General features: G+C 40.1%; 1 protein-coding gene across 4 annotated transcripts; it reads left to right on the top strand.

The window, feature by feature from the left end:
• On the top strand, positions 1 to 16,256 carry LOC147307698 (uncharacterized). Of its 4 annotated transcripts, none has more exons than XM_086273030.1 (4): positions 2 to 196; positions 2,201 to 2,464; positions 3,710 to 4,505; positions 14,622 to 16,256. In XM_086273030.1, the coding sequence occupies exons 1-4, from the start codon at positions 25 to 27 to the stop codon at positions 16,018 to 16,020; spliced, it is 2,631 nt and encodes an 876-aa protein (XP_086129156.1). In that variant the 5' UTR covers positions 2 to 24; the 3' UTR covers positions 16,021 to 16,256. The 4 variants fall into 4 exon arrangements, with proteins under 4 accessions (XP_086129155.1, XP_086129156.1, XP_086129153.1 ...); XM_086273027.1 differs by lacking the exons at positions 2 to 196; positions 2,201 to 2,464; positions 3,710 to 4,505 and adding exons at positions 7,290 to 7,817; positions 11,156 to 11,399; positions 13,103 to 13,337 and having other exon boundaries at positions 14,627 to 16,256; XM_086273028.1 differs by lacking the exons at positions 2 to 196; positions 2,201 to 2,464; positions 3,710 to 4,505 and adding exons at positions 10,539 to 10,724; positions 10,851 to 11,399; positions 13,103 to 13,337 and having other exon boundaries at positions 14,627 to 16,256.
• Positions 16,257 to 21,532: the final 5,276 nt, after the last annotated feature.

Raw genomic sequence — 21,532 nt, 5'->3', positions numbered from 1 at the left:
ATGCGTCTGTGTTACGGCTCAGCAATGTCTTCAGTTCAGTATATGAGAGACTTCATCAGGGATAGATTGACTGGCGTTGCTGAAGAAATCTTCTCAGAGGTTAAAAAAACGATCGTCCGGTATGAGGAGGAAATCAACCATCAGCTCAGGCTGCTGGATATCAGCCGGAAACCTGAGATAAAGTTACACATAATCGGTATGTAAAACTGGGATGACTCACGCAGCACCTAAATCACAGCCCAGTTTGTAGAATAAAATGAAGGCGCAGCTCTGAGGGTTTTTTTTTATTTTTTACATAAATAATAGAAGTGCTTCTCTTTGTCTTAAACGATAAGCGGCTAGCGGCAGTATTTAGGCTGGGCCTTGTAATTTAAAGTTAATGTTTTTAATACCACCGCTTCTGTTTATTCCCAGCGGATACACGTGAGTGTGGAGATTATGGAAACAATACCCGATCTGTTATTAATATTTCAACCATCCATTTACTTTAACAACCAAGTATAATAATTACTCTTCTCATTTCATTGATAACTTTCGTGTAAGTGAGAGATGGAGACTGAGGCTGTTAGTTGAGCTGTATCAACACAAAGAGAGCAAACTGTGCTGTAAGTTCATTAAATACAATCGCTTTCAAAGAAACAACAATAGGCAGAGTTTTCATCTCTAACGCCCGTATTTAATATGAAATTGAGATCATATTTGCTGCATCCGCACTTTAATTTGACCAAGAAACTGACAGAGTATTCCTGCTGTAAAACAAACAAACAAATGCGTGAATGCCTAATTAAAATGAATGCACTTATTTCCAGGTGAACTAAAACAATTCTCATGACAAAATGTGCTTCTCCACTGAGACTTCTGGTGTAAAAAATCTCATAAACAACACAATAAATGGTTGCAGGTCCAGTATAACAGAAACTGAGTAAAATATCATGCCTGTGTCACAAGATATGGAATACACAGCAGAATACAGTGTAAAAAAAAAGCAAGTGAGGGATCGGGGAAAGTTCACGGCATCTCTCTGGCTACATTCCTCGACCGTTGTCTAGGAAAGTTTTCTTGGCATCAGGGCAACGTTGGTTTGAGGCAAAAATGACAGTTTTTCAGATGTTCCACAAACTTTTTCCAGATCTTTATCATTCAGGGTCATTTTACATTGCCCTCAGCAGTGGCTCAGCAGTCTCTGCTCCAAGTAGGTTTAGCTGTTTATTACACTTTTACACTACGTTATTACACACTTAACAAGATCACATATTTGTTTCAACAGCTAATCAAACTTTATAATTTAATTTAATTTCTTTTAATTTAGCTGCTTTCTATATTGTAGTTGCAACCAACACATTTGTCCTCGAGAAGCCCTTGGGGCAAAATTATGGTTCGGCAATGGCAGTGCCTTAGCAGTCCGTTGGCAGACTGTGGGCAACTACTCATAGCCCATCTGTCTGCAGAGATCATCTGTGTGTACCACTAGTCTTTGGTCTACTCATGTTTGTGCTGTTATTAGTCTATCTGCCAGGAGAAGATTGAAGATAGACAGCAAGGGCCGACATCAACCGAGTGTTGATGTGTTGTGGTTTTCTTTCCTTTAATATCTAATAATAATATACATTTACATAGAATTTTTTCATTTCTACTTCTTTAGGTTGGTATATTTTGCTTCCAGTAGGCTGTTTAATTCAGGAAATAAATGTGTATGATCTGTCTCATGAAACACATGCGATCGTGCAAAAGTTTAGCATGGAGCTGCACTGTTTGCATTACAATTGCAATCACCTGTTGATACTAAATGCATGTTCATGTTATTATAATGTATATACAGCATTACAAAACAATGTTTTGATTAAAAATAAATAGATTTAATGAACCCTACTGATCAGACTCATGCCTGTGGACCTCAGTAATATAGTTCACAGGTATGTGACTTCCTTAATGTGCCACTTACCTACTCTGAGTGTCTTCCCCTCCAACAACACAAAAGCAGTTCTGACATAACTGTGGTGTGGGCCTCTGTTTGTGAAGGCACCAGTGCCCAACATAAGTGGGGACTGAAAGTGTGACAACTTTGCTAATAAGACTGTCAGAACTCATTTCACTCATATGTGAGGGAAATGGTTACATATGCTGGGATATAGTTGCTCAGGTGGGTGTTTTGCCATCATCACATTAGTAAATGTTTTCTTGTGTGTTTTTGTTCCTCAAGACCTCCCAGACGAAGATGAATGTAAGGAAGAAGAGGATATGGATAACCAGCAGGTCTGTAACCAGGAGAGTCACTCCAATCTGGACCAGCAGGATTCAGATTCTCAGCAGACTAAAGAGGAAGAGGAGGAAATTTGCACCAGTCTGGAGGGAGAACAGCTTGTACTGAAGCACGAAGGCAAAGGCATCCTCGTCTGGGCCAGGGAAGACCAGGACAGACTAAGTGACACCAACTGGAAACCTGAAATAAACTCACACAGAATAGGTATGTAAAACTGTAAAGGTCTTAGAAAAATAAATATGACTCAATTTGGATGCTAATCAGAGCTCAGAGTTACTTTTAGGAAGAATTTAAGGACTAACTGCAATAAGTAACTTTAATGCATTTTTTTTCCTAAACTGTGAACATTTAACATTAAACCTACAGTTTGTGTCAGTTGAAGGTAAAAGCACCTTATCCAATCTGAATATAGGGATTTGTTTATTTCACTAAAATTATTTTAAATCTGTTTATGTTTGCTGTTGAAGGTTACTAAAACAAGTTGAAGTCCAGCTGAAATCTGTTGGTTGAGAAGAAATAGTTTTGAGATTACTATACTACTATAAGCTGAAAATGAGATTCAGTGGATTTTAATTCATCCCCTTTGTGGCAAAGTGCTCAATAAATATAGCAAAACATAAACACAAGTTAATGGCAGAAGAAGCTACAGTGTAACAAGGTGAAGGTTTTTCCTACGTTGAAGAATTTTTGACACCCGTCAAAATAAAACCACAAGAAACAAAATTATACCTGAGTGTAAAAAATCCAAGCATTCAGCAAACGTGTTACTCAAACACCCAGCGGTTAAAGATGCAGAACATGAACTTGAATATGCCCGATTTCGAACAGTAAGCTCACAAGCCTTCGTTATGACAAGGTTAATGTTTCAGCATCTGTGTCCAAGTCCTTACTGTGCCCTCTCAGTATCAGAGAAAATAAAGACCCAACAGATTAACTTTCGTTTCTAATAAGAATGTAATTATAGCAGGAAATCCAACATGTTTATTGCTGTTAGAATCATCTGCAGCTAACGCTTAATCTTACACTTCCTCTGGGAACATTATCAATATTTTGATATTTTGATGAGCCAATTTCACGATAAAATTTTTCTATTTTACATACTTACCTGTTTTTGCTGTCACATGACTATGCAGGCATAAAATAGTGACACAAAAGTCGCACATTTGGAAAAATCAAAAGCAGCCTTTATTTATAAACCATTTTCCAGTCCACTTGTCTTCATGGTAAAAGGGAGTTTTTCTTTGGCGTTTATGCTCAGTGATTGCTGTAGAGCTGCATTAATGATGCTTCTTCATCCTACCATCATGAACAATCCTTCCTTCCTGAATGTAGACAGTGGCATTATTTTAGAGTCAAGCAATGCTTTATCGAGACTCCTACGGATGAAGATTAAAATGTATTTTTTTTTTCAGATGTTTCAGTTTTTTCTTTTTCAATTTGTCCCTTCAGACCTCCAACATCAGCATGTCTCTAAGGAGGAGGAGGAGGATCTCACAGACCAGCAGGTCTGTAAGCAGGATAAGAACTCCAGTCTGGACCTGGATGACTCAGAGCCTCCACAGATTAAAGAGGAAAAGGAGGAACCTTGTACCAGTCAGGAAAGGGAGCAGCTTGGACTGAAGCAGGAGTCTGATAATTTTGTGGTGACCCACGAGGAAAGTGATCACAGTGAACCAGAAGCACACAGTGACCGGAAACTGTCTTGCAACTCTCCTGGACCAGAGAGTCAGTGTAACACTGACACAAGTAAAAAGTCTGTAAAGTGTGACACTTGTGGAAAAGCTTTTCACGATAAATCCAGACTAACTAAACATTTGAAAATTCATACAGGCGAGAAGCCACATTCTTGTAGCACCTGTGGAAAAAGATTCAGTCAAATTATAAACTTGAAAACTCACATGAGAATTCACACGGGCGAGAAGCCATATTCTTGTAACACCTGTGGTAACTCATTCAGTCAGAAATCAACTTTGGCACATCACATCAGAATCCACACAGGTGAGAAGCCACATTCTTGTAGCACGTGTGAGAAAACATTTACCTGGAAATCAGAACTGAAACGTCATATGAGAATTCACACAGGTGAGAAGCCGTATTCTTGTAGCACCTGTGGGAAAACATTCAGTCGAAAATCAACATTAAAAACCCACGTGAGAGTTCACACAGGTGAGAGGCCCTATTCTTGTAACACCTGTGGGAAAGAATTTACGGTTTCATCAACATTGAAAACTCATATAAGAATTCACACAGGGGAAAAGATACACTCTTGTAGCATATGTGGGAAAAGATTCATTCAGATTATCCATTTGAAAAGACATATGAAAATTCATACAGTTTAAAGGTTTTTACTTACTTACAAAATTTGGGAGAGCTTTAGTTGTAATAATAATGATTATTATTATTATTATTATCTCCACAGTAATAATCTAATAATTGTTAATTATATTTATTCCTTTAGTCATTTTCTGAACAGGTTTAAAAGCTGCTTGAAAGTAAGACAAGACCAAAAATATTATATCATTATGGATTCAAGGTCACTTCATGTGTTGTGGTGTTGACTTTCTTGAGGCGCAAACTTCAGCATGTGCCTGTCCTCTTGAACTGTATTTACAACTGTTGTTGTTTTGTTTTTTTTTAACTTAAGTATTTCAATTAATTAATTCATTGAAAATTTTAAGGTGTAATCTCTGAAATATCAGAGCGCTCTGTCTTGTTTCACACTTTTTTTTCTCATATTGTTTTACATAAATTCAGAAAATGCTTTTTTCACTACTTGAACTTGCCTCCCTCTGTTTTATAAGCCTACTTTAATCAATGATGCACACATATGATATTTATGTGCTATAACTGCTGGTTTACAGTGGAAATTGCATGTAAATGTGACAGTAAATAACTTTTAATACGTTAGTCTCATCAATGCTTTTGACCCTAAATCAGACATTTTAAAATGGAAGTCTAACAAATACGTACAAAATAGATCAGTGAGGGGACAATTATTTTATTTTACAGCATTGTTGATTTTCACCACTGACCAGTCTGACTAGGTTAACCTAACATGAATATGATAACCCTGCTTTGTAGTACAAAGGGATGTACCATGGATGGAGATTAAAAGGTTAGATTGTGTCAGTGGCTCTCTTTTTTCCCTTGCTAAATCACCAAGGTAACTGATTCTGAACACAAACCCTGCTCAGTAGCAGGTTATGTTCTGAGGTTTGATTTAAAAATCAGCTGGAAGTGCCACACTTTCACTGACTTTTTACGTAGAGTATGTTTTTAGTACAATGTATATTGAAATGTATTACCTGTGGGCTAGATCATCAGATTTACCAAAAGTCTTATCTTTTTTGCAACACTGTTGCATTTTACTGACAAACTGATTTGTACTTTATAGATTTTTACGGCCTTTTATCATTATTATCTGATTGGAGAAGGCTGCACTCATATAGGAATCACTTTCTATGGAAAAAGAGTCATATGATGTATCCCCATTTATGTGAGTGTGTGCAAAGCTAGTTGTGGTCTATTCCCCACTTGAATCTCCTCATACAGTCCTGATCAAAAGTTTAAGACCACTTGAAAAATGGCAAAAAAAATTATATTTTGCATGGTTGGATCTTAACAAGGTTCCAAATAGAGCTTCAACTTGCAACAAGAAGAAATGGGAGTGAGACAAAACATTTTGAGCATGCAATTTATTGAAAACCACATTTAAACTGAAACAGGCTGTTTTACAGTTTATCAAAGGTTTAGGACCACACCTCCAAAAAAATCTGTAACCCCCCCCCCCCCAAAGCAAAAATCAAAGTTCCAAACATAAACTTGGTAATGGGTAGCTCCACCATTATGTTGTTGATACTTCAAATATTTGTTTGATGCAAGCACTTCCATGAGGTGAGTGGGAACATTTTTCCAAGTGATGAAGGCGGCCACATGAAGGACATCTGCTATCTGGAACTGTTGTCCATTTTTGTAAACTTCCCTTGCCATCCATCCCCAAAGGTTCTCAATTGGATTTAAATCAGGGGAATGGGCCAAAAAGAGTGGAAGAAGTCCCTTGTCCTGTGGGCACTGTGTACTGTAGCGCTATCCTGTTGAAAAACCCAGTCGTTACCACGCAGACGAGGGCCCTCAGTCATGCTCTCTGCAACATCTGGACATAGCCAGCGTTTGACGCGCATGCACCTCCTGTGGCACATAGGAAACATCTCAGGTGGGATCTGCCTGTCATGCCAGTAATGTTGGAAACCATCAGGACCATCAAGGTTAAATATTTTTCATCAGACAATAAAACTTTCTATCACCTTTCAATGTCCCATGTTTGGTGCTCTCTTGCAAAGTCCAAACGGACAGTTCTGTGGCATTCAAGGAGACGAGGCCTTTGAAGACTTTTTTTTTGTTTTTGAAGCCCTGCGGTCTCAGATGCTATCTGATGGTTATGGGGCTGCAGTCAGCACCAGTAACGGCCTTAATTTAGGTTGAGGTTCGTCTAGTTTCTTGACAGACAGCCAATTGGATCCTCCAGCTGTGGTTAAACTGAAGGTGATATTAGTCTCATTCTATGTCCTGTATATGTTATATACAAGGTGAAGTGCTGCATGAATTGTAACAATAAAGTTTCTGTTTCTGTGGAACACAGTTTTGGGCTTTCTATATTCTCATAGTTACAACTTCAATGAGAAATAGAGGGCAGCAAAAGACTAGTGTGGGATCCAGTCTGTGTAACTGAAGAAAAGAAGTGTAAAAGTCAGTTTGTGTGCTGAGTTTTATTTTATCGGCAAGTTTTTTTTATTTTTCCTTTGTTTGTTTTTATCACTATCAGTAATTTCTCTGTTCATTTTTGTTATCTGAATTATTGTAGAGAACAGAATTACTAATTTAGCAGATTTACATGATGAACTGAAAAGCATGACATTATATTTCTATGGGTTTTGAACAGAAAATGGGTAAACACATAGGAATCATTTAGTGCTTCTCTTCCTGGAATAAAGTCTGATAACCCTCACTCTTCTTCCTACTGTGAGGCAGAGAGAGCTGGAGGTGAGTCAACAAAACATCCAGCAGAGAATCCAGGACAGAGAGAAAGATGTGAAGCTGCTTCAACAGGAGGTGGAGGCCATCAATCAGTCTGCTGATCAAACAGTGGAGCACAGTGAGAAGATCTTCACTGAGCTGATCCATCTCATCCAGAAAAGAAGCTCTGATGTGAAGCAGCAGATCAGATCCCAGCAGGAAACTGAAGTGAGTCGAGTCAAAGAGCTTCAGGAGAAGCTGGAGCAGGAGATCACTGAGCTGAAGAGGAAAGATGCTGAGCTGAAGCAGCTCTCACACACAGAGGATCACATCCAGTTTCTACTAATGGCCTGAGGAGGGCAGCAATACGCCACTGATATGACCAGTTTCCCGGAAATTCAGAAGAACAGCGGAAGATGCCACAACCCTTACTTGCTCGACGTGTTCATGTACCGTTAGCTCGCTTAACAGCGAAATTCTTTAGCTGTTGAAGCAACAGTGCGAGTTTATAAAAGAAAGGCTGACTGATGCTGAAGAATTACAGGTATGGAAAAAAAAACCTCTGCCCGGGGCGCGATCTGATATCGTCGTGTTGGTGTTGTTCCCAGATCAACATAGTAAATGTTGTTCCAGGATCAACATTGCAAGTGACCAATCAGAATGTTGTGACGTCATACTTTTGCGACCTCGGGAAAAAGTCGCAAAAGTACCGCCGTAAAACAAAAAAGTGTACTTAAGCTGCGAGAAACCGCCTCTGTCCGCCGATCAACGGACCCTGGGGGTCACTGAACTAACACAGGTGTAGGACTCGTGTAGGACCCTGATCGGAGCTCAGTTTGTAGGCTAACAGACTAAAACCTGGCGTAGAAACGCTCCATTTCTTTAAACTGTAAACTTTGAGTTTTAAACATCCAGTGAAACACACACAAGTGACGTTAGCAGGAGATGAAATCACACTTTAAACTCACATAATGAGAAAAAACGGTCCACTCCGTGCAGAAACGGGACTTTACTGGATTATTAAATACTGCAAACTCTCTGAAGGCAGCTGTATTCATCAGTGGACCTGTACCGCCGGTGTTCCAGATCTACTGGCGTTTAGATCAACTGGCGTTGGTCGAACAGATGTGTGGCAGTCTTGCGTTTCAGGAGCTGCTACCGACAAACCAGCAAAAAAACGCCAAATGTGTCACCTGTGACACTTGTGAGGTTGTCTCAAACACACTCCGTCAGTCTTGATGCTGTTGAACAACAAAATGTTTAAAAATGTGGCGAGTTTACCTGGTGATATCCTCACGCGCGACGCGATCGCGAAAACGGCAAACAAGTAACACCACGCCGATGTTGTTCACAGGACAGCAAGAGTAAACGATCGGGAGACTCTTGTCGTCGTTATCGTTCCCTTGCACGGTTTATTTCTCCGGTTTCAGCGTTTTTGCTCCACAACATGGACTCGAGTCAACCAGCGCCACCTCTGGCCAAGTGCCACAGCCTACAGCCAGATCAACCTGTGACACACATCTGCACCACGTTTGAATTCGTTTCATGCACATTTGTACCTTTCAATTGTGTCTGTTTGTGCGTCTGCAAATAAACCTTTGAAAAGAATGAAATGACACTAATATTTCACTAGTGTTGTAACATCACATGTCGTTAGCGTAGTCTGTCTGTGTCTTTTCTCTGCAAACAAACATTTTAGAGTTGGTTGTTATATACAGTCTGTATAAGTGTGGTTAATCTAATAAACATGTGTAAGGAGATGGCAGTTACTGTGAATGTACAGCAGGTGATTAGTAATAAACAGTCAGACAATGACTCTGACAATCTCATTCAATCTTGCAGACTGAATGCACCTTCTGTGGAAAGTGGTACCACACGGTGTGTGTGGACGTCCCCTGTGCAGAAGGCGACTACAAATGTTGTGGGTGCTAAATAAACAGAAACAAATGATCCCTGTTGTCTTTGCTTACTGATGTTTTTAGTGTTGACAATCCACATTGCTGGAATTGCATCTGTCAACATGTTTGTGGGTAGATTTGGATGTACCAGGGGTAAGTGCAGCCACTCAGCCTCTACTCAATGTGATCATAGCAGCAGGTGCAGATGTGTCACAAGTTAATCTAGTAGTAGGCTGTGGTAGTAGTGGACTGACCTCCATTTGAAACTGCTCCAGCTGCTGTGTGATAGTGGATCTGCTACAAATTGAAGATCATATGGAAGTTTTGGAAATTAACCCTTGTATTATGTTGAAAAACAAAAAAGTGACATTGATTTTGTTGCAGGTAATTTTGACCCGTACTGTGTAAATCCACTCAGAATTGTCAAGAAACTGCAATAAAACAATAGCAACTTTATTTCCCATCAGATAAACATGTAGAACACAGACATACAACAGTTAGACTTTCCATAACTATTTTAGGAACAATTTGGTTTTTCGTTCTTACAAACACATTTCTTCTGAACTTGCCCAACGTTCTCAGTTTTTCAATGCTCAACATTTTCGATTTTGTCCACATGATGGACAGAATGTAACGGTATGCTTTCTGCAGATGTGGTTCTTGCATTTCTCACAAAAAGTGCTTGTTTTCAAACAGGAATCTTCCTAACTAAGATTTAAAACAAAAGATTTCTACGTCTCCTCCAGTCTCACAAACAGATGACAAACCAAGCGACACACCTGAGTCACTGACTTTCTTAAATCCACTCACTCTCACTGGCTGTTTATTACTAATCACTGTGTAACTGCTGTGAATTCAAAGTTACTGCCGTCTCCTTACAAATCTTCATTGGATTAACCACACTTATACAGACTGTATATAACTCCAGCCATGTTGATGAATTGCCTATATTGGCTGGAAATATTCATTTCCAGAGAAAGGACACAGACAAACGATGCTTACAGGATGTGATGTGACAACAACACTAATGAAATATTGATGTGTCATATTTGTCCAAGGCGTATTTCATTGTTATGGAAAAAGAGAATATCAAAATCATGATCACCAATTGGAGTAGTGATTTCTATGACTTTGTGTATATAATTTGGAATTTTGTACAAATGTAGGCCAATAAGGAATATATGATATCATTTCATTCTTTTCAAAGGTTTATTTGCAGACGCACAAACAGACACAATTGAAAGGTACAAATGTGCATGAAACGAATTCAAAAGTGCTGCAGATGTATGTCACAAGTTGATCTGGCTGTAGGCTGTGGCACTTGGCCAGAGGTGGCGCTGGTTGACTCGAGTCCATGTTAGTGCACAAAGTAAACTGCACGCTGTAGTTGTGAAGCAAAAACGCTGAATTCGGAGAAATAAACCGTGCGAGGGGAACGATAACGACGACAAGAGTCTCCCGATCGTTTACTCTTGCTGTCCTGTGAGCAACATCGGCGTGGTGTTACTTGTTTGCTGTTTTCACAATCGCGTCGCGCATGAGGATATCACCAGGTAAACTCGCCACATTTTTAAACATTTTGTTGTTCAACAGCATCAAGACTGACGGAGTGTGTTTGAGATAACCTCACAAGTGTCACAGGTGACACATTTGGCGTTTTTTTGCTGGTTTGTCGGTAGCAGCTCCTGAAACGCAAGACTGCCACACATCTGTTCGACCAACGCCAGTTGATCTAAACGCCAGTAGATCTGGAACACCGGTCAGAGGAGGAGACGAGAGATTCAGCAGGTTGTTTACACTGAATAAATGGCTTATATCAGCATGTGCTGACCACTCAGTGCATTTTATCAACAACTTTAATATTTTTTGGGAATGCAGGCATCTGTTTAAAGCAAATGGATTTAATTTTAACAAGTCGGGGGTTAAACTGTTCACGTCCAACTTGTTTTATTCCATACGTCATCCATCTGTGCTTGGTGCCAAGGCTGAGATAAACGAGGAGTTATCTCATAAAGAGGAACAAACAGTACTCCAAGAACAGACAAAGCCCAGCAGAAACCTTGAGGAGGAGCTCCATCTGCCCCCACCCGGGAAGAGCCTCAGAAAGGAGAGACATCTGAGGCAAGAAGAGGGGTCCCTATTTGCCTCCAACTCTCAAAACTTGCTTATGATCTTCAATTTGTAGCAGATCCACTATCACACAGCAGCTGGAGCAGTTTCAAATGGAGGTCAGTCCACTACTACCACAGCCTACTACTAGATTAACTTGTGACACATCTGCACCTGCTGCTATGATCACATTGAGTAGAGGCTGAGTGGCTGCACTTACCCCTGGTACATCCAAATCTACCCACAAACATGTTGACAGATGCAATTCCAGCAATGTGGATTGTCAACACTAAAAACATCAGTAAGCAAAGACAACAGGGATCATTTGTTTCTGTTTATTTAGCACCCACAACATTTGTAGTCGCCTTCTGCACAGGGGACGTCCACACACACTGTGTGGTACCACTTTCCACAGAAGGTGCATTCAGTCTGCAAGATTGAATGAGATTGTCAGAGTCATTGTCTGACTGTTTATTACTAATCACCTGCTGTACATTCACAGTAACTGCCATCTCCTTACAAATGTTTATTAGATTAACCACACTTATACAGACTGTATATCACAACCAACTCTAAAATGTTTGTTTGCAGAGAAAAGACACAGACAGACTACGCTAACGACATGTGATGTTACAACACTAGTGAAATATTAGTGTCATGTCATTCATTTCAAAGGTTTATTTGCATGACGCACAAACAGACACAATTGAAAGGTACAAATGTGCATGTAACGAATTCAAACGTGCTGCAGATGTGTGTCACAGGTTGATCTGGCTGTAGGCTGTGGCACTTGGCCAGAGGTGGCGCTGGTTGACTCGAGTCCATGTTAGTGCACAAAGTAAACTGCTCGCTTTAGTTGTGGAGCAAAAACGCTGAAACCGGAGAAATAAACCGTGCGAGGGGAACGAAAAGAGTCTCCCGATCGTTTACTCTTGCTGTCCTGTGAACAACATCGGCGTGGTGTTAATTGTTTGCTGTTTCGCGATCGTGTCGCGCGTGAGGATATCACCAGGTAAACTCGCCACATTTTTAAACATTTTGTTGTTCAACAGCATCAAGACTGACGGAGTGTGTTTGAGATAACCTCACAAGTGTCACAGATGACACATTTGGCGTTTTTTTTGCTGGTTTGTCGGTAGCAGCTCCTGAAACGCAAGACTGCCGCACATCTGTTCGACCAACGCCAGTTGATCTAAACGCCAGTAGATCTAAACGCCAGTAGATCTGGAACAGCGGCTTTCCAGGACTTGATACCGACAAAGCAGGAAGTAATCAGTGTGAATACGTCGCCTACAAATGGCACTTTGTGGGGTTGGCTAAACACAACAATCTGTCATTCATATTGTTTTGAAAAAGAAACATAAAATAACCTCAGAGTTTAACTGGTGATACTCCCACGCGTAAGCATACCGCGAATACAGCAATAAGCAAATAACAGTGCCTATTCAAAACAGGCGAAAGTTAATTAACAGTATAGAAAATGTTCTAGTCTTCATTATTATTTTCCCACATATTGTTATTACTCTGATGTGACCTGAGGGTTGTCAAACTGACAGACAAAGCGTCCAGTTTACATCAAAAGCAGAGTCCACTCCACTAGTGGCACCTGTGGGGAAGTGCCATTGCCTAAACAATATTAACCTGTGACACACCTACACCTGAATTCCTAGAGCTTCCTGCTTTAGCAGGTATCGCTTATCAATAAGCAAGCTGCTGAAAGTAGTTTTTATTTGAGCAACGTATTCATAGTCTTGCTGAGATATATTTGCTTATGTGTGTTCTCCTATAATCACATTAGATCTTTTTCTTGTGTTCATCTAAGACAACCAACAGCAACATGAACTGTAATGAGGGGAAGGGTCTGGATGTCCAGCAGGTCTGTAACCAGAAGAGTAACTCCACATTGGACCCACAGGACCCAGAGCATCCACAGATTAAAGAGGGAGAGCAGCTTGTAGTGAAGCAGGAGGCTGAGGGCATCATCATCTGGACTGGAGAAGAGCGGCTCAGACTGCTGGATACCATCTGGAAACCTGAAATAACGACATACAGTAAAGGTATGCTAAACTGCCCTTAAAAATAATGAAGTAACATTTCTTTTTCTTAGCATAGCAGGAATCTGCAATAAGTAAAATTAATGCACCTCTGCAGACTGCAGTGTAAATGGTGGCTTGGTGGCTCTTTGACAGTAACTTTGACATGCAGCAGTGGCTTCACTGTTCTTATACACAAAACAAACAATTATCCACACAAACTACATATCAACACACTAACTACACTCCAAACATGCTACACATCACAAATCTCTCACATCTCAAAACTCAATCTCTCTCTTCCTACCACTGACCTTAGACAGTAAATGTGACAATAGTATTCCGGAAAAAATTATGGGGTATATTTTTTATTTATCACTTTTAAAAATTTTTTTTATCACATTTACCACTTTTAACACAAAAATGGACACTCAGGGTTGTTTTGGGTTGAAATAGCATCTTGTTGCTATGTGTCATCTTAAATTGGTCAGGTGATTGGTTTACCATGGCTACTTTATTCTTCCTCAGCCAATCAGCAGCACCCGTGTGATTGTCCCCCCCCCCAGCTCCTGGTTAAATGAAAAATAGTAACGTGTCCGCACCACATTTTCTTATTAGTAACTGTAACAGCGTTGTAAACATAGAAATAGTAATTAGTTATAGTACTAGTTACTGACAAAAGTAACAGCGTTAGTAACATTGTTACTTAACGCCATTATTCCCATCATTGCATTTTAAGGATGCAAAAAAATGTTAATTCATGTGAAAAAAATTCACCAGAATGCAAGAAGTGAAGTGTCTGCACCCCTACAGAGACACAAATCCAACAGCAGAAGTTTCTTTTTTTTGTCATCAGTTTAAGTTAAAGATTAAGTTTTTTTCTCTGTAGAATGGAAATGTGTGAAATTTAATTTGATCAATTCCCAGGATTAATTAATGGATTAATTTTTAGATTCAGTTTTCATAATATACAATTCAGAATTTCTAAAGTTGAAGTTGATCATATAAGAAGAGTTTTTTTCATGGTGTTTGGACGTGTGCAGTCAAAGTGTTTACCACGATATAAGAGGTCAGAGCCAGCATTCCCAAACTAAATTAAATTGGAAGAAAACCAATATCTTTAAAATTCATACATATTTAGTATCACAAACATCCAAATACTCAACAATTTGCTTCAGTGTCCAAATAATTTGTCACATTTGTACACTCTAAATTTCAGTGGTACATGTGAGCAACCTGTTCATAGTTCACAACCATTAAAGTACTGCTAATCGTTAAAATTAGAATATATTTTTGTCCACTTGTCCCTTCAGATCTTGCGCAACAGTGTGTCTTTAAGCAAGAGGATCTGCATGACCAGCAGGTGTGTAACCAGGAGAGGAACTCCAGTTTGAACCACGAGGACCCAGAACTCCCATGGATTAAAGAGGAACCAGAGGAACTTTGCACCAGTGAGGAAGGAGAACAGCTTTTATTGAAGGAGGAGACTGATACCTTTATGGTGACTTTTGATGAAAGTGAACATGAACCAAACAGAGACCAGCTCCTTTCTCACAACTCTCCTGCACCAGAGAGCCAGCATCAAGGAGGAAATGAGCATGTGGAATCAGAATCTACTAGAAAACCAGAGCTGAAGAACAGTAACAGTGTAAACAACTCTCCAGTGCCAGAGAATCAGTGTAAAACTGGCAAAAGTAAAAAGTCTCTAAATTGTGACACTTGTGGAAAGACTTTTCAGTACGAATGTCACTTGACAAAACATGTAAGAATTCACACAGGTGAGAAGCCTTTTTTTTGTAGCACCTGTGGGAAATGTTTTGGTCAGAAATCAGGACTGGAAACTCACATGAAAATTCACACAGGTGAGAAGCCACATTTTTGCAGTATCTGTGGAAAAGGATTCAGTCAGATGATAAACCTGAAAACTCATATGAGAGTCCACACAGGTGAAAAGCCATATTGTTGTAGCACATGTGGAAAAACCTTTAGTGCCTTGTCAGCCTTCAAAACCCACATTAGAATTCACACAGGTGAGAAGCCATATTGTTGTAAGACTTGTGGGAAACGATTCACTCAGAAATCTGGACTGGAACATCATATGAAAATTCACACAGGTGAGAAGCCACATTCTTGCATTACCTGTGGGAAAAGCTTCAGTCGTATGAAGTCCTTGAAAACTCACATGCGAATTCATACAGGTGAGAAGCCACATTCTTGCATTACCTGTGGAAAAAGTTTCAGTCATATGATGAACTTGAAAACCCACATGAGAATTCATACAGGTGAGAAGCCATATTCTTGTAGCACCTGTGGGAAAAGATTTAGCGATTTATCAGGATTCAAAAAACATAAAATGATTCATACAGGTGAGAAGCCCCACCCTTGTAACACCTGTGGAAAGAGATTCAGTGACATGACGAATTTGAAAGCTCACATTAGAATTCACACAGGTGAGAAGCCATATTGTTGTAACACTTGTGGGAAAGGATTCAGTCAGAAATCTGGAGTGAAAATTCATATGAAAATTCACACAGGTGAGAAGCCACATTCTTGCATTACCTGTGGGAAAAGCTTCAGTCATATGACGTCCTTGAAAACTCACATGAGAATTCACATGCCTGAGAAGCCACATTCCTGTGGCAATTGCGGGAAAAGTTTTGTTCAGCTGATACACTTGAAAAGGCACATGAGAATTCATACTAGTTAAGTTTTAAAATGTGGAATGTACTTTATTATAGAAAAACAAGAATGGCTAAATAATTTATTGACACTTGTATTCTATAGCCAAGATTACATCACTCTATCCAAAAGCTGGAAAGTGACACAAATAAGTAAAAGTCATTATGGATTTGAACAGTGTTGTCCGTTATTTCCCAATGTTTTCTTTATGTTTGACACTGCTTAGATGAAATCAGAAAATGTTGTTTTAATTATTTAAATAAACATATCTCTCTTTCTTTTTTTTTTTTGCAAATGTGGGCTTTTTATTTCTTCCAGAGAGAGATATAGAATGAGAAGGATTTTTTTACTCAGATCTTAGAATGATACCGTCACGGCTGCGGTGGCAGACGTGTGGTGACTGTGAGAGAGGACCCAGACGCTGGCACTGTCTTGGACGTGAGCGAGCTTTATTTACACACTGGTGGCACAAACAGAAACATGGGGAGGAAAACAAAACCTAAAGGTGACCTAATTTGGTAATGACTAACAAAACTAACCTAAACAGACAACTGTGGTAGAAAACGCAGGGAAGAAACACAGATGGACAAGCAACGAACATGAGAGGACACACACTATGGCTGTGTCCCAATTAAGAGACCGCACGCTTGAAGTACACATTTTGAGTACGATTACGTCACCGCCACGGGACGACGGCTGTCCCAATTTGAAGTGTACTTCAAATGCATACTCCAAATGCGCCGTCGATTTTCCCAAATATCAAGCGTGGTCCGGTGCACGCTTCGTGGTCCCATATATCCCACAATTCATAGCGCAGCGGTGGGTGTGGATAATTTTGCCGCAAAATACGGCAGAAGGCAGAAAGGAGCGGCCGAAGACTGAACTGTCAAAAGTAAGTACTGAATATGATGTCTCTTATTTATGTGCGAATGTTTAATAATGAAGAACATTAAAACATTAATGTTGGCCACATGTTGGCAAAGTTATGTGACATTAGTGATGTTTTAAAGCCTCTACTTCAAAATATATATATAGTTGACCTTAATTTTACAGAGAATGTGATGATTTTATGGATAATTAAAGTCAGTCATATATCCACAAACACAACAAGCTGAAAGTCAGTGAATGCTGCTCGGTTTGCAGTCCTGAATATCACGGCACAAGCAGGATTCACTGCACTGTTAATGTTAGCTATGTTATATTGCTGCCTCTGTTCGGTGGTGTCGAGCCAAACGGACTTTAACGTGTGTTTGAACGAGCTGACGGTTCACTCGTTAAGCTGAAAGAAAGATGCTTTAATCACAGGAGTCACACATGTGTCCACTGTACCATCTGGGAACTCTTCTTGTTTAGCACTTTGTGTTGGATGTAAAAAGCAGGCTAGAATCATGGCGGTGGTCAACGACGGTCCAGGCGTGGGATTTCTCTCATGGAAATATGCACATTATCTTTCTATTGGTAGGTGGCACAGTGCACTTGTGGCAAGTAAGCAAGCTAGAGGACTGGCAATCATGCTGGCTATCCAGTTACAGAAGCAACACATTAACAAGAGAATTCTGAGTAAAACCAAAGTTACTTTCCCTAGTAACTAGTTACTTTGAAAGTTATATATGATGTTAATGCAGCACTACAAACGATACCTACAGCCACGATTACCAACTATCGGAGTTGCAAAAGGGCACAATGAAGAAGGTGCCTAAGAAGTACAGGAAGCTGTCCATATCTGAGGCCCTGGAAACTGCCATGCAATGACTCACGTCCTTGGCCAGCCGCTTGAAGAGGTACACCAGAGAGATAGAAGGCAGGAGAATAAACCAGCTGTTCTCCACGGAACTAGCCAAGGTGTACAGGGGCAGGGGAACAATATGAGAACAGCACCACCAAGGCTGGAGACAGAACAATACTGGAAGAGCATATGGGAGAAGGACGCAACCCATAACAGCAGTGCTCAGTGGCTAGTGGATCTGAGGGCAGACCACAGCGACCTCCCCGAACAGGGTCCAGTAACCATCACAGTGGCAGATATCCAAGAAAGGGTCTCCAGTATGAAGAGTTGGACAGCACCAGGTCCTGTTATGGTTCGCGCCTTCTGGCTGAAGAAGCTGACTGCACTCCACGAGCGCCTGGCAGCACAAATGAGCCAGCTGCTAGTTGACGAGAGACACTCAGAATGGCTAACCGAAGGCCGGACAGTCCTGATCCTCACTGGGTCACCGACCCAGGATCATAACAGATACTTTTGTTACAAGGAATGTCTTACATAGCTTAGCATAATTTATTGTTGGAAGCAAGCTGAGCCTTAGACATCTGCAGCAGTATTATTAAACCATATAACCACTGAATTCTGCAGAATAACTACATTTTCTTTTGATACCTTAAGAACAGTTCAGCTGTAATAGTTTGGCTCATAAAAAGGTGTTTGGATGTGTGGTATGACTACGTCTGCTAGTAGTGGTTATAAAAAAATCTCTTGGCACTTGTAATTGTCAGCCAATGGTGAATAATTTGATAATTATAGAAGTAATAATATCTTCATCCAGGAAGGCGTGCAGAAAGGTGAAGACATATCCAGATGTGGTGGCCCAACTAGTTAAAAAACTTAGACAATATGTGGCAACCAGACAATATCAAATTTGTCAAAATTATTTTTAGTAGTCTTCACAGTATCAATGCCATTTATCATAAATTAAGTTTATATGACTTTTCATGAAAAGGCATTTACCTCTGCATTTCATTCCACTATGAACTGAAAAGAAGTGAATGACTTGACAAGAAGAAATTGTTAATAAATAAACAGCTTTCTTTCAGGTCACATTGAGATTGATGACATTAGTTTTGGAAAAGCACTTCAAAAATGTCATGAAACCTCCACTTTTTTGGTAATTTTTGTGTACAGTGCTTATCGTCTTACCTTGTCATTTACCCTTTAAAAAACTGTTTTAAAAGGTCACTTTTCAACTTAAAATTTAAAACATTTAACAAACAAATACCAACTTAAGAGCTGTACAAAAATATATAATTTTACCACTAGATGGCAGAAGTAGCTTATTACCTAGTGCTTGAATCCTTAAAAATAAAGATAACACATAATTGTTTTTAAACAAGGAGACTTTTTTCATCCATTCATCCAACCATTTTCTTGCATTTATCCAATTTAGGGTCCTATTAAAAAACATTTAGCCAGTTATGTGGATGCATGTGCACAAATAAGGAGCTTTTCTCTCTAAAAAAAACCTCTTAAATGTCCAACAAAAAAAGCTATATTGTGAGCTAGATAAGCTATTGTCTTGTTTTTGGTCAAGCATTTAAATTGTTTAGACTCCCATACCTGTAACTTTCACTTAAGGTTCACTGAATCTTCAGTAACCTATATACAATGTTATGAAAAAGTATTTGGCTCTTTTATAATTTCTCATTTTTTGCATATTTGTTACACTTGTTTCAGGTCAAATCAAGAATAGTTTTAATTCAGTTGTGATGGAAAGTTTTAGAGCATAAACAACTTGTTTAATGTCATGCCAAAGCATCTCAACCCAATTTAAATCCACTAGGCCAGTACCAGGTGACCCTAAAGCCTTTTTCCTTTTAAAAAAAAACCATTTAGAGGTGGTTGGTTGTGTGTTTCCAATCATTGTCCTGCTGCATAACCCAAGTGTGCATATTGAACATAAAAAATGAGAAACAAAAGCATTGATCCCATCGTAGGATAATGGTGATATCCACTTGTTTGTTGTTCTGTTGGATTTCTTATGTTTTTTTAAACCTTCCAGGTAAAAGTCTAAAGAGCTTGGAAAGAAAAGCGTCTGGACTTCTTTAAGTTGCTTGAAGACGTTTCACCTCTCATCTGAGAAGCTTCTTCAGTTCTAGGGTCAAATGGTGGAGAGTCCCAGCTTTAAGTCCTAGGGGAGTGTCCCCCAAAGGGGGTCATGAACCCCCTGTTAATCCTCTACCTAATCACACGAGTCAAGGTGTTAAAACGGGTGTAGGTCACAATTAGCCAAGGTTTCAGGTGAACCCTAGCCCCACCTTATCATGTGATTTCTTGAGGGCAAAAGGCCCAGGGTGTGAGTGGGCATTAAGGCGTCTGGGAAGGGATCTTAAATCTGGATTATAGATGGCAGACAGTTGGTGTCGTAAACCACCGCCTCTGTTCAAAGATGGTCATTCACAGTGGTCATAGATGGCTTCTTTCACTCCTCTTTCAAACCATCTTTCTTCTCTGTCCAAAATGTGAACAAAAGAATGACCTTTAACCTTTAGATGCAGATGGACAGCCAAGTCTTGCCCCCTGGAGGTGTCTCTTATATATATGTTATGCCATGCTGTTAAGTGGCTGTTTGGTTTCTCCAATGTAGAGGTCTGAGCATTCCTCACTACATTGTACAGCATATACTACGATGCTAAGTTTCTGTTTAGGAGTTCTGCCTTTGGGATGAACCAGTTTTTGTCTGAGTGTGTGGGTGGGTCTGAAGTACACTGGGATGTCGCGCTTGGAGAAGACTCTCCTGAGTTTTTCCGATAAACCGGCAACATAGGGGATGGCAATGTTGTTGCGTTTGTCTTTCTGATCCTCCCTAGCTGGTGTTTGATCTTCTTTTCTGTGCCTCTTTGCTGACTTGACTGTTTTTATCCACAACTTTGATGTGAGCAGTGAAGGCTTCTACTTCTTGGGTTTTGATTTTGACCCCGGTGTCATCTACATATCTGTACCAGTGGCTAGGTACTCTGCCTTTAAAAGAGCCAAGAGCCTTTCTTTCCACTTCTTCCATGTAAAGGTTGGCTACAATAGGTGACACCGGGGAGCCCAAGGCACATCCATGTTTTTGTTTGTAAAAACCCTCGTTGTATTTAAAATATGTGGTGGTAAGGCAGAAGTCTAACAGTGTGCAAATCTAGTTGGGGTGAAGCTGGTTTTGTCTTCCTGCTGTCTTCTTGTAGTTGTTTTCTGACAGTCTCCACTGCCTCTGTGGTGGGTATGTAAGTGAAGAGAGAGACTATATCAAAGGACACCATTGTTTCATTGTGCGCAGTGTGAGCGGCTGTGGCGACACCCTCACGACAGTCGTGAGGATTTCAAACAGGTTTGAAATCCTCCCGACCAAGCGCTTGATGATCGGGAGCTGGTCGTGAGGTGTGAATCGCTTCTCGTTACCCCACGTATACTACGCGATGCACGACGCACAATGAAGGCCAAACTCGGGCCTATCACCAAAATGGTTGCACGACTCAAAAATCGGCTCAAAATGGGCCAAAAATCACACAGTGTAAGCCCAGCATACGTTTCTGGACCTTGTTCGTGAAGTCGGTGGAGTTTTTGATGTGATTTGGGGTGTTCCCCACAAGGGGTGCTAGGATGGTAGCAAGGTGTTTAGAAATGCTGTAAGTGGGAGAGTTTATGCTGCTAACAATGGGTCTGAGTGGGATCCCGTCTTTATACCCACACTTGGGTATGCCATCCCCTGGGTATAGATGATGATATGTAGGTCGGTCAATGATTTTGTCCTTTTCAAATTCTTGAAGGCAAGCGATAACTTTCTTTT

Source organism: Aulonocara sp. 'chitande type north' Nkhata Bay, linkage group LG18 (assembly GCF_057382095.1).
Source record: "Aulonocara sp. 'chitande type north' Nkhata Bay isolate Kocher_YH1m ecotype deep benthic linkage group LG18, A_spYH_male_GT1.1, whole genome shotgun sequence".
Classification (NCBI taxonomy): Eukaryota; Metazoa; Chordata; class Actinopteri; order Cichliformes; family Cichlidae; genus Aulonocara; species Aulonocara sp. 'chitande type north' Nkhata Bay.
This window is presented reverse-complemented; position numbering and strand designations above follow the sequence as displayed.